The sequence below is a fragment of the Nuphar pumila genome, chromosome 13 (assembly GCF_984573655.1).
Source record: "Nuphar pumila chromosome 13, dmNupPumi1.hap1.1, whole genome shotgun sequence".
Taxonomy (NCBI): domain Eukaryota; kingdom Viridiplantae; phylum Streptophyta; class Magnoliopsida; order Nymphaeales; family Nymphaeaceae; genus Nuphar; species Nuphar pumila.
The window spans coordinates 18,173,389-18,187,209 of record NC_143261.1 but is presented as its reverse complement, the minus strand read 5'-3'; the positions used below and the strand labels follow the sequence as shown (position 1 = coordinate 18,187,209).

The 13,821-nt window shown below is 38.2% G+C and overlaps 1 protein-coding gene across 1 annotated transcript; it reads right to left on the bottom strand.

The window, feature by feature from the left end:
- Positions 1–476: 476 nt before the first annotated feature.
- On the bottom strand, positions 477–6,820 carry LOC149817969 (protein PIN-LIKES 7-like). The gene is made up of 10 exons (XM_089985800.1): positions 6,686–6,820; positions 5,825–5,904; positions 5,614–5,738; positions 5,091–5,212; positions 4,102–4,350; positions 3,391–3,468; positions 2,763–2,863; positions 1,996–2,048; positions 1,055–1,240; positions 477–730 (listed from the first exon to the last, which is right to left on the bottom strand). The coding sequence occupies exons 1-10, from the start codon at positions 6,818–6,820 to the stop codon at positions 606–608; spliced, it is 1,254 nt and encodes a 417-aa protein (XP_089841926.1). The 3' UTR covers positions 477–605.
- Positions 6,821–13,821: the final 7,001 nt, after the last annotated feature.

Genomic DNA, 13,821 nt, shown 5'->3' with positions numbered 1-13,821 from the left:
TAATTGGTAAAAGATTTTGGTCTAATGGATCAAATCTCTGATATTGGATCCTCAATATCCCGGTTAGAATTGATATTGGATCCGTAATGATTTATTTGGATCCATGGTTTCAATCATGTAATAATGATAAAAAAAAAATCGGATCATTGGATCCAGATTTGCTCACGTGAAGTAAAAAACACATAAATTTAAAGTAAACTATGCGAGGATCTGTAAGTTGGATCCATTTGGATCCGACCTGCGGATCCACCTTGCGAAGACCAACGGATCCATTTCACAAGAACATCGCGGATCCGAAATCTAAACCGTGTCCGGATCCTGATCTCGGAACCAGCCCTGACCCACACCCTGTAAAGTGAAAAAGAAAAAAAAGAAAACATATATAAGGGTGCTACAGGGCTGCTCGATGAGAAAGAGCAATATTTGCACCAAACTACCCTCTTCAACTTTAGATAGACTGGCTATTTCTGGTAGGCACGAACTCTTTTCCTTTCTATTGAAATCTGGCTCACATACCTTGCTACTTATTGCATTCTTATAATTTAAATAACAATGTAATAAACCAGCACCAAACCCCACAAGGACGGGGGGTAAAAATGGGTCACTCATGATAAGATCCACATGTAGACAGTTGACCAAACGGTTAATGCAATTGCTGCAACCAAGTAAGTTGCCAAAAAGATGACCGAGCATTCCTCTTCACCAACATTGAAGAGTTGAGCCATTGTACCTACACTCCATCAAATCCCACAGTAAGCACTAAAAATTGTACCTTAATCATGTGTAATTAAAAAGGAAGTTTACGTGTTTCTAATGCACAATTGAGCAAGGGAGTAAATATTGCCCTATTCTTAGCATGTAGTGTAGACCATGCAATGCTGTTCATGCTAGTGCTTATGGTTCACACAGATTGCATTGAGACCCAGCCTGGTTTGTCAGGTTCCAATAACAATTAGGTTGTGCTTCTCTTTGACCAACTTGGATATAAGAGATGTTTTAATGAAGAAGCTGAAAAAAGAAAAGGTAAAAAGAGGAGAATCATCAATGCACATACCTATAGACATGGCAGGAGGGAGGGTGAATTGCACCATAAGCACATAACGGTACAATGGGTCTGGTGTTAACAATCCCATAAGATCTGCAAGCCTCACCACAAGGATGCCGCTCGCTGGAAGTATGACATAACGTACAACAAGGATCATGATCATGACCTTAGATTTTATTCTCGCAGATCGCAGGCCTGTTCATTGACAGAATCTTAAATATGACTTAAAAACCAGGTGATGTATGACAATGGATGATGCATATATGATCTGTGCTAGTGCCATGTTTTGGGCATGATTACAATTAGGGATGGCAGTGGACTGTCTCAAAATTTTGCCCTCCATCCGCCCACGGATTTTGATTTTAACCTCCATTCTCGGTACATTCTCTGTTTCATGTCCTCCCTCCCCGGTCCAAATGGGGCAAGGCAGGGCAAGGCCCCATTTCTCCGGTCCTTCTGCCGTTGCTGTCTTCTGCCTTCTGTCGTTAGAGAAAGGAAAGGAGAGAAATGAGAGCTTGTGCAGCTCGTTAGAGAAAGGAGAGGAAGAAATTTTGAGAGATTCGAGAAAGGGTTTTATGTTAGGGTATAATAGTATTATACCCTTATATATATAAGGGTATAATAGTACTTTTCTTAACAAAGATCGGGGACAGGGTGGAGCGGGCGGGGACAAGTAAGTCCATCATCACTTCCATCTTCACACGGGTTTTGATTTTAACCTCTATCCCTGGTCCATTCCTCATTTCATGTCCTCCATCCCTGGTCCAAATGGGAGGAGGTGAGGCAGGGCCCCATTTTCAGGGGCCCATTTTCCCGCCGTCCACTGTCATCCCTAATCACAACCATGTCTTTTATATGTGATTTCAATACAAACTTTCAATGGCTCATATGCAACCATTTCAAGAGGTATTCTTGGTAAGCAAAGGAATGTATGAAGATATATTTGATACCTTTGGTAAGGTTCCCTCCTAGAATAAGCGTTATGGAAGGTATTGTCCCATCTCTGCAAGACAAATGAAACCACATTTGGTTATTACCTCATTGTAATTTACAACAACGAGATTATGTGTATCACACACAAAAGCATGGTTGGATAAGAGTAAATCTTCCCTCATAATGTTAAAAGATTATGATGATGATCTTTGCAATAACATGCATTATAGTTTAGCGAGATGAGTGTCCCATGACCATATTCACATGGCCTAACTCTGATATGGACATTATATATGTAGGTGGTAGCTGCCTACCACTTTTCTGCCCTACCTCCAGCCTATCGGGTTTTTGAAGGTTTTTCTATGTTTTCATTAAATCTGACCTTACAGATGTGTTCTACATGTTTGATTTTATAGGAAGCCACTCTTGAATACATAAATATTCAAGACTTGAAAATTCATTTTTTTATCGAAAAAACATGATCCTAAGTGTTGTTGTTTCCTAGTAAATCGACTATGGCCAGATTTGCAAAAAACAACCCGAAAACAACTGTTGTGGTAGGCTAGAAAAATGGTAAGCAGCTCTCTCTCTCTCTCTCTCTCTCTCTCTCTATCTATCTATATATATATATATATATATATATATATACACACACACACTCGACACTAAGGCCTTCTTAAGCAATTGGGTTGACTCCATAAAATATGATATCTTTGGTAGTTCATGTATCTATAATCTTACTTGGACTTGACATGTAATATCTGCGTTAATTAAGAAAATATACCCCAACAAGGAAATGGATTGTTGAATGACTCGAAGAGGAGCATCGCTACCAATCAGCAGAGATTTCATATGCGGAATTGTGCCAACCACCAGGCCAATGATCTGCACCATGTGAAGATATGATAGCTCAATCTAATATCTAATCACAACACCAATACAAACCACAAGAACAGCGGCAATGAATACAACTGCCACATAGAGATGGCAACAGGAAAATGATTAGAACAACCGTGTTCACATAACATAAACTTGGGTTGCCTTTTGGAACCTTTTGGTTTAAAAAAGTTTGTATGTGTGTGGGATTTGTTCAAGGTGGGACGTAGGTTTTCTAAAAATGAACAATTAGGGTGTTGAAATGCGCTATAAGGTCTCCAAAGGAAAAAAAAAACAAATAACCATCACTGATCTGGAGAGGTCCTATAATTCTGCTGTTGGTCCAGATCAAATCTAGTCCACAGTAACAGGTGGTTAATAGTATCTGATAGACCGAGATCTAACTGCATTACAACAATCCATGCATGTAGTACATGCTTTCCACCAATTACTGTGCCAAGCTTGGTGATTCCAATTTGAACAGTGATTTAATATAAGACTCTAAGAACCAATAGAATGATACTAGAAAGAAATACCGCAGCAATAGTGGGGGGTGCCAATAACTCTTCGACAATACGGTGGAGAAGTCCCTTCATATTTTGCCACAATTGCACCTTGTTGTTACTACCCGAATTTCCATTTAGTGCAGATGGCATAGTCTGTTGTAGAAAGAGATAGCAAGCATATCATAGAAGGAAAAGCCAGATCTTTCAGCCAACGGAAACAAAAAAATGCAGAGTTCCATTTTGGATCATGTGGCTTTTTCCTAAAAGAACATAATTACATGAGATTCAGTTTATGTACATTTGGACACAGGAATTGACTTGGTGATAGTGCAAACATTTTGGGGCTGAGTTTCTTCTTGAGATGTTAACCAATATAGTTTAAAGTTTAACTATCTATCTTGAATGCAGAAAGACATTCATAGTTTAGAAAGAAACATGATTCCTCATCCATTTAGTTACACGTATAATGGTAACATCAATTGCCCAAAATTCACAGACAATAAATAACCCCATGCAAGGCTTGGAAGTCATTTCAGGGGATATAACTATCATTTGGAAGTCATTTCAGGGGATATAACTGTCTGATGATGAAAATTAAGCAAACTCATATGTATCAGCATGGTCCACATGCAACTATAATTAAATAATGAACTAAGGTCATCAAAGCTATTTTATATGAGATCATGATAATGCTAGATAGTGTTATTTTGGTAGAAATCAAGCTGTTCAAAATGAAATTACCACTTCATTCGCACTAACTTCAATAGCTTTGGATGGTGGCAATGCTATAATAACAGTATAATACTCTGAAGACGACTCCAGTTCACTGTGGGAATCCTGATTTTCCTTGAGAAGGTGTGTTTCTGCTCCAGCATCCAAATCTGTATTGGGAAGCTTCATGTAGGGCTCTTGTGAATGGGTTGCACGGCAAACCTCACCTGCTGACCGCATCAAATAGTAGGTGTGGGTCCAGATGTAGCAAGCACCCAACTGAACATGAAAAGAAACAAATAAGAGCTAACTTGCCTTAATCTCAAGGGATAAACTGCAAAAATACCAAAAACTAAGTTTTTGGTTGACCTTATGTTTAGCTCTTTAAGCTGATTCCAGGGTATTAATGAACATCTTACCAGTCAATAAAATTCATTTTGTTATTGTTATTGGCCGTGTTCTACTTACCTAAAGAAGGCATTAAGGACACATGGGACTTTCTACATGACTATAAAATGACAATCAAATGGTTTTCATAATTGATACTACAATCTATAGTGTGTATCTAAAGCTTTTGATGAATTAACTAATATAAAGTTGATAAGAAACCTTAGTAGTAAACAACAGACTTGGGCAAAAAGCCTAAAGATGCATTTTAAATAAAAACACGTTTCATAATTGTTATTGGCCTTAGACACTAGCTCCTCGGCCACCACTTCTTACTGTTTTAGTTATAGTCTCAACATTCTATCTTTTTTTTTTAATTATCCTTCCAGAGCTGAAAGCTACTATCATAATTTGTTAAAGCACCTAAGCATGGTGTACTTTAGCCGTCATCAAGATGCCCAATGGCTTAGGACTAACTGTGTTCACTGCACTTAGAACAGTGGCCCGACCACCCCATAAAGTGAGAAACGGAATCTATAATATGTGGAGAAGCATGCTCTTGCAGTAACAAAAATTAAAATACACGCCAAAGGTAAAGATGTCTTCCAAAAATTGCACCAAATGTAACATACCGCCATGGAAAAGGATGAATAAGCGAGTCCAACAGTAGCGCAGGTACTCGAACTGCCAAAGGGTGTACCATCCTCATTACATATTGCAGGGATGATTATTATCAACAAATTGCCGAAGTTTCCTGTTACAAGAGTTCCAAACTGCAAGTTTTAATCGAGCATATCTGTAAAAATGAAAATGAGATAGCATAGGTAAAACCCCAGAGGAGGACACGCACGGCCCCTGCATGCCTTCTGTGCCCCATCCACGATAAAGCTGAGGATACTATCTTATTCTTCTTAAGCAGTAATTGTATGATTTATTGAAATGGCTAAATGGGTGTAGTATAAAGTACATCAAACAGGTCTCCCCATTAATATCACGTGAAATTGACATCATGTGTATGATGAATTGATGATATACTTCTTACCAAGGACCAAGTACATGGGTTGCCTGCAATATGGGACCTATGCTTGATCCTTATTCTATTTTACATTTTGAAGAAATGAAAAAAGGAGATATAAAGTGAAGAAATGATCTCACCTGCAGAACAACAAGCAATGATCAGACCTTCCAAGTGGCGCTCAATTTTTAATAGTTTTACAGCTACCCATCCAAGGGATCCTCCAATCAGATAAATCATAAAAATGTTGACAGGCATGAACCACCTATACAAACACACTCACATATAAGTAATGCAAGAACAAATTGGTAGGAGAAATTGGGGATCAAAGGGGAGGCAGCAATAGCTTACCAGGAAATGATATCCTGTAACGTAACTGACCGGACTAAGCTTGCATACACCAGGCAAGGGGTGAACACCACAAACACAATCTGTATGTCACACCAAATGTTAGATGATCAAGCCAACATGGCTGGAAGATTGCTGCTCATATTTAGATTGGGAGTTGCTTAAGTCAAGCAGCATCTTAGCTCAATTGAAGCAACCACTTCATTGGCTCAGTGCAGCCCTGGCACCAACAGTTGACGATTTGGCACGGTTGCCGTCCACTGTGGTGATCGACGGTCATGATATCATGTGTGCCTTCATAGTTGGTACTGCCGCTTTGACGGCGGTGATTGAACAGATGGACGGTGACAATGCCAAAACGCCATCAGTATGGCTGGTTTGACCGATCCATCCCAAGTTTATTCAAGTCAAACCAAATCGAAACTTTAGCATCAAGAAAATTGAGCAGTGTGAAAGAATTTGTCAGTAAGGATGAGAGATGTTGGGATTTTGAGCACCCAAATAACGCAGCGGAAAGAGGTATGACCAACAAGGAACAAGCAGCAATGAGGTGTGAGGCATATATTGCTTAGGTGCACACTTGACTCTCACGTTCACACACACCAAGCAAAGATGCAAGCAAACGCTCTCAACGTTGTAGAGGCACACACTCACTTGCACTCGATGCCTCAAAGGAATTACACGAGGGGTCAAGTGGCTGGGATGATAAGCAAGTAGGATGCTAAAATTGGAACAAGAAAATTAAAACGAATTCTAAAGAGACTTCTTTGAAAACCTAACCCCTAGAATCATCTAACACTATTAATTAGAATACGATAAGATAGAGGAGAGAGAGAGAGAGAGAGAGAGAGAGAGAGAGCAAACCCTGTTTAAATGTTTCCTGGCATCATCCATGAGCACATTGCAGTATCTAGTGGCCAAAAAGGCACCCAAAACGCTTATGATAAGAACTTGAAGAACTGGCATGGTAGACGCCTCAAACAGAATCCAAAACCCCATTTTTGTTGTAGCAATGATCTCCTTGCTTTTATATGATGTGTCTTTTCAGAATGCTGGGCAGAAAAGAAATAGGTTCCTGCTTCCCTGAATGCCCGTCTCAACAGAGAGCTATAAAGGAGCAAGAAAATCCTGAAAAGAACGTGAACAGAAAGTAGACTAAACATTTCATTCAGAAAAAAAAAGTACACAAAAATTAATCACAGCTAAATGCTCGCTAGAGACAAATAATGAATTAACAGAATGCCACCAATTTGTGTGCTGGGCATTTCTATGCATTAATGAAATGGAGGGACCTTGTAACGCCATTCTTGAAAGAAAATGAACAAAAAGAGAAAAACTGAAAAAACACTGGGATTGTGTATGGGTGCTGAATTTTGAACTAATGTTTTTAAGTTTAAAGAATACTTGAGTTGATCCAAGTAATGAACACACTATGTAGATCATATCTGTGGAGTTTTTTATCCATCAAATCTCTTGATTGGACAGTTTTAAGGGGTGCATACCCCGGGGGGCATAATAAAATCTGCACACTTCACACCTCTCTCTCTCTCTCTCTCTCTATATATATATATATATATATATATATATATATATATATATATATATATATATATATATATATATATATATATATATATATATATATATATATATATATAAAAGGTACGTTCCTTTCAAAAAACATGATTCAGAACCACTTTCTAATTTGCTTGGGATTCAGAATCACATGGGGTCTCTTGATTTTGTATCTCAAGCAAATTAGAAAGTGATTCTCATTTGCCAGACTTGCTACACGGGTCGTCCTCTACACCCGTGCCGATAACCATGTGACAGGCGGAATAGAGATACAAGTGGGACCTGACCCATTCACTATTGGAGTCAAAATCAGAACTCAGGTTAGATATGGTAAAACGAGATATGGATCTTGATGATTGAATGTCATCCAGAGGCAGGTAAAACTACAGAGGCCTCACTCAGACTCAGAACAAGACCAAAATCCGCTTAACCAGCAGTCGGATCCAGATCCAGAAAACAAGAATGAAGCCCACTCTGGCTCTTTGGCCATGCAATCACTGGAGAGCTCATCATCTAAGAATTCAGGTAGTTTGGTGAAAATATATGGGCGCTCCTGGTTGGTTAGCTCTGTGTGTCTAATTTGACATGGAATTTGGACAGTGCTCTCGAGCCCATAATCCATTTGAGTTTGGTTAAAGTTGGATTCTCGCAACTGACAGGTGGAGATCCAAACGGGTCATATATATGCCTCACCAAATTCAGCCTAATTGGACTCCGAGACCGATTCAGATGGAAGAGTACATTGTCAAATTTAGATGTGACCATCTTAAAGTAGCTAATAAGTTACACTCTTTGTAGATATTTGGATTTGGAAATCCTTCGGATTTGGAATTGAATTTGAATTGAAATGTAAAACCCCACTGAATCCAAATCTCATTGTTGTTTGGATGCTCCTTACTCTACCAAAATCTGACTAAACGAATCCCAATTCAACCCAATATCCAATCTAAATCCGAACCATTGACATGACAGCTGAATATCAAAATCCTGAAAAAGGTATGCTTTTCACAAAAGTGAACCATCAAAACCTTGACACTTTTGTGCATGGCCATTTATTTTCTCTTGATATATATATATATATATATATATATATATATAGAGAGAGAGAGAGAGAGAGTCATTAGACTATGAGATCTAATGTGAACTGTGATTTTCATGATTTTTTTGTTTTTTCGCTTGAATCTAACCGTACAGATGTGATCTACATGCTTGGTTTATAAGAACTTGCTCTTGAATCATCCGATTTTGATGCATAAATGAGATTTTTTCAAGGCTTTAAAATTAATGCTTTATAATTTTCATAAATACTCAAGCATTCAAAAGTTACATTTTTTCATAAAAAATACACGATCCAATGGTTGATTCTTAGCAAATTCACCATGCCGAGCAGATCCACATGGTTAGATTTACATTAAAAGTGTTTAAAATGCCCATATTTTTAGTTCTCATATTACAATGACTCTCTCTTTATATATATATATATATATATATATATATATATATATATATATATATATATATATAAGAAAGGAGGAATGTGCTAATAAAAGAAGGTGCAACATCCTTATCCAACGACGACTCTTCTTATCCGATGTTGGTGCACTATTTTATAATACAAAGTATTTTCAACCGTTGATTTTTAGTACTTTAAAAAGTGTATTAAATCTAAAAAATTTACAATTTAAAATATGCTGCTTACTAAATAAATGTTAAAATTACAAAGTTTGAATCATTGGTTATGTTATTTTGCATGGTTCTTCTCTCTCTCTCGTTTTATATATATATGACTGAAATATGTAAACCAACAAAATATGTAAACTAATATGAACTGAGATTTTCATAAGTTTTATTTTATTTTTTCTAAAATTTCACCGTATAGATGTAATCTAGATGCTTGGTTTTATATAAACTTTCATAAATATTCAAGTATAAAAAATTATATTTCTTGATCTGATTATGATAATCAAATAGTCGATTCCAAGCAAATAGACTGCGCTCATTGCATCTGTAGAATAAGATTTGCAAAAAGAACTATGAAATTCATTTCAGTTTTACATATTTCAGTTTTCTTATATTATATATATATTAGTAATGATAGCGTGCTCTGGGAGTACTTACTTCCTAATCATCACTGTCATAGGATATATTATGCTTCAATGGTTGTGTTAATTAATAAGAATCATTTTTTACATTTAACATGGGTTTGTAAACTTCTAAACTCTGTCTCTCTCTGTCTCTGCATGCGACAAACTTAAAATAGGGTGCAGTAATTGCATTGTGGTATTTGAAATTATTATAGTATAACTTTATGCTCTCTGTCGCTCTCGGCCTCGTGACCAATATCACTATTTTTTTTAAAAAAAATTGCGTGAGAAATTGGTTGGTCGATATTTTCTAATAAAAATGTCAGAAATTAATTTATTTTATTTTATTTTATTTTATTTTTTTGAATAATAATTATTATTTTTAAATAAAAATACATTTTTTCTATTATCATGGGAATTTGGTTGTTGATATTCACGGAAAAAACATTATGTGTTGGATCCTAAACAAATACAACCACAACTCACAAGCTTCAAATCTGGGTTGAACCAACAAGCTATCTGAAGAATTCTCCCTGTTATTACAAAATTTTATCTTTTCATAACTTTTTAAATGATAATTATTCATAAAATAAAACACAGACATTTTATAACCCAACAATCTTTTCTCATGTTGAGAGATTGAGCATAGCCACTCGGAGATATTAAATGCTATATTGAGATATCAAATACAATTAATGCTCATTAATTTACTTTAGTTTCCTTTTGAGAGAGAGACGGGTAAAAAAATGTTTTAGAGAAGTTAGAAAAGTCATATTAAATGCCTTTAATATTGCATATTGAGTTTATTTATTTTTAAGCAAACATACTAAATGGGCTTATCACAGCCATTGGGTTGTAGAAGATCCAATGGCTGTTATTAAGGAGTTGGTGCACCGGGAGCCCCTATCATATATATATATATATATATATATATAGAGAGAGAGAGAGAGAGAGAGAGGGAGAGAGTAAGTTACTAACTATGGTAAATATATAAATCACACCAACGGGGATGAGCTGTTAGTGCACGGCACCATGTTTTGAAACGTTGCAAAGGTGTATATATATATATATATATATATATATATAGAGAGAGAGAGAGAGAGAGAGAGAGAGAGAGTTACTCACTATGGTAAATATATAAATCACACCAACGGGGATGAGCTGTTAGTGCACGACACCATGTTTTGAAACGTTGCAAAGGTATATATATATATATATATATATATATATATATATATATATATATATATATATATATATATATATATATATATATATATATATAGAGAGAGAGAGAGAGAGAGAGAGAGAGAGAGAGTAGGTTACTAACGAAGGTTAATGTATCAATCACACCAACGGGGTTGAACTGTTAGTGCACGTCACAATGTGTTGGGACGTTGCAAGTTCAAAACCCAATGGTACCTTGTGTAACTTGTGGGGGTTGAACTGTTATATATATATCACTCTTTTCTTCAAATTGACGCTTAAACCGTCACTACCAAACTTCAAATTGACGCTTAAACCGTCACTACCAAACATGGCCCATCGTCTTTGAAAGGTCAAATGTGTTAAAACTAATGGACTTTTTTTTTCATTTTAATAAATGGAAGGAACAGGATAAGATCAATTGGCAAGTGCACCGTGGGGGTGCTGGCTGAAGCACGCTATATGTTGGCCCTCAAAGAAAAAAGGCAAAAGCAGCACCGACCCTTTGCTGTGATGAGGTGGTGCCGCCATTTTTAATATAATTAATGAGAACACGCCAAAAAACAAGGGATAAAGATGCTGAAACTCAAGCCAATATGAAACAGTCGAAGGAAAAAAAAACCAAAAAAAAAAAAAAAGAGGAAGCAAGAGAAAAGGTACCACGATAGAACAAGCGATTGAAAGTGAAGGGAAATGTGTAAAAACGTGGACTAACCGATTGTGATCCTGAATGGATTCAAAAAGAAAATCGAGGGTCGAAATCAGCAATCTTTTTTTTTTAATCTATCTGAATCAGAAAAAACAGAGGCAATGATATATATATATATATAGATATATATATAGAGAGAGAGTGAGAGAGAGAGAGAGAAGAAAAAAAAAACACATTTTACAGAAGAGCCGGGTGCAACAACAAGAAAGCAAGCGTAGTCGACACTTCTCTTAGAATTTGGAAACAACGATTACAGAAATGGAAGAGCCAGAGAGAAAACAGAGAATAGGCAAGTCGATGTGAATATGAAACAAAATGAGAGAGAAAGAGAGATGGGGGTACCAACCTCCGGCATCCTGATCCGGACAGCTAAGAGTGATATTGCAGATGATGAGGAAACGGACTCAACTGAAGCAGCAATCCACCCCCATCGACAACAATCTTTCTCTCTCTCTCTCTCTCTGTAATTAATATAAATAAAGACAGTCCCTCATCTCTCTTTCTGTCTGTTAGTGTCACGGACATCCAACAGACAATAGATGCAAAAAAGTGAAAAACATAACGGTCTAGATACAAAGACATGCTTCTCTCCTTCTCTCTCCCATATAGCTGCACATGCCACCGTTGGATCTCAGCACGGTCCGATATCTAATAATAGTCATTCAAAAGTGTCCCACACGCAAGCTTTGCAATGGTCAAGATCGGACGGTCGTCAACATAGTTCTCCTTCAGGCAGGAAGGGCCACGTCGACACCCAAGAGGACCCGACACAATCTTGCAAGCCCCTCTTCCTCAGTTAATTAAAATCACTGCAATCTTTGGAGTCCGGGCAGCGTTCATCCGAGGCAGGATCAGGTGCAGTCACATTGCACAAAAATGTGCATTAAGCACCAGATAGCCCTCCATCATGTTTTCGGCTCCACCAGTGGCGTAGCTGGGGGGGGGGGAAACAGGGGTGTAGCGAACAAAAAAAATATTTGTGTGTTAGTCGGGGTTGGGGGCAGCGCCCCCAAAAAAATGTTTTTTTGAGATAAAATAAAAAATGGCTACAATTATTAATAAAAATCTATTTCATATGGACAAATCAAACTATTTGATGCAGTCAGGGCTGGGCTGGGCTACAAAAATGGATAAAAATCTATTTCATATGGAATCAGGGCTGGGCTAGGACTGGGCTTTAAAAAAAAAAATTTAACTGTTTTGGGAGGCAAGACAGGGCTAGAGCCCAGTCCTGCCCCCCCCCCCCTAGCTACGCCTTTGGGCTCCACACCTGACAGGCCTACCCCAAAGATGGAGGGTGATCAGGTGCTTAATGCACAAATTTTTGTATTGTCATATTACACCTGATCTTTTCCCATTCTTCCCTCCTTGGTATCCTCACGCTGCGTTTGGCTCCCACACTCTACTTGCTTGTGTGGAGTCGTCAGATGTCGCTCGGCTCATCCAAAGTGCACCAATCTTGATTGGGTCAAGGTTGACTCAAGCCCATGCTGGTGTGCCTGGTCCCTTGATTTCATGCCTAGTCTTGGAATAAGTTAGACATTGTATTATATATGGACTATGAAACCCATTCCCTAGAAAGCAAGTGTCAAGCACTACAAGAAAAATGTTAATTAGCGACAAAAATTGGTGATGAATTATTTTCATTGCAAAGTTGTGACGGATTAGCGAGAGAAAAGTAGTCATCGCTAAAATTGAAATTTGTTGTAAAATTAGCGATGAAAACATTCTCTCTCAAACTCCAACGCAAATTAGCGACAGAAAAGTTTTGTGTCAAACTTCATCGCAACTTAGTGATGAATTAGCGACAGATTTTTTCTGTCACTACAAAAGTCGCTACTTAGCAATGAATTTTGACACAAAACTTTTCCGTCGCTAATTCATCACTATTTTTCGATATAAGCCCGTCTAAGGCGTGAAATTCTCTCTCTCTGATTTCCCCCAAATCGGGTTCTCAGTCAAAGAACCCTAACCCTCCGCCTTTGCCTCCGTTGATCGGCCCCTTAGCAGACGACAACTGCTTTGCCTTTGTCGACCCTCCATGCATCCGGCTACTTGCCGTCAGTAGCCTAGACAGAATCCACCCCACCGCTACTCCCTTCCCCTGAGCCCCTCGCCTCACTAGAGGCCACCACGCCACTGCTCCCTTCCCTTCCTTGAGCCCTACTGCTCCTCCCTTCCATCTGCCACTGGCGACACCTTTCGGGCCCCCTCAGGTCTCTCTCTCTCTCTCTCTCTCTCTCTCTCTCTCTCTCTCTCTCTCCTGCTATCTTCCTCTTCGTCTTCATTGCCTTTGCCTCCGCCGTCCAGCCCCTTAGCAGACGGCGGCCCCTTTGCCTCCACCGGCCCTCCATGCATTTGGCTACCTGCCGCCAGTCGATAGGCACAACCCCTTCCTCTTCGTCTCCTTTTGTTTTTCGATCAAC

Bases quoted from the DNA above. Each gene is read 5' to 3' on its own strand.
- LOC149817969 (XM_089985800.1), bottom strand. From the start codon at position 6,820: ATGGGGTTTTGGATTCTGTTTGAGGCGTCTACCATGCCAGTTCTTCAA. The intron at 2,864-3,390 runs GTATTTCTTTCT...CACATGGTGCAG, and splicing joins CACCCCCCACTATTGCTGCG to ATCATTGGCCTGGTGGTTGG. The intron at 2,049-2,762 runs GTATATTTTCTT...TTTGTCTTGCAG, and splicing joins CAATCCATTTCCTTGTTGGG to AGATGGGACAATACCTTCCA.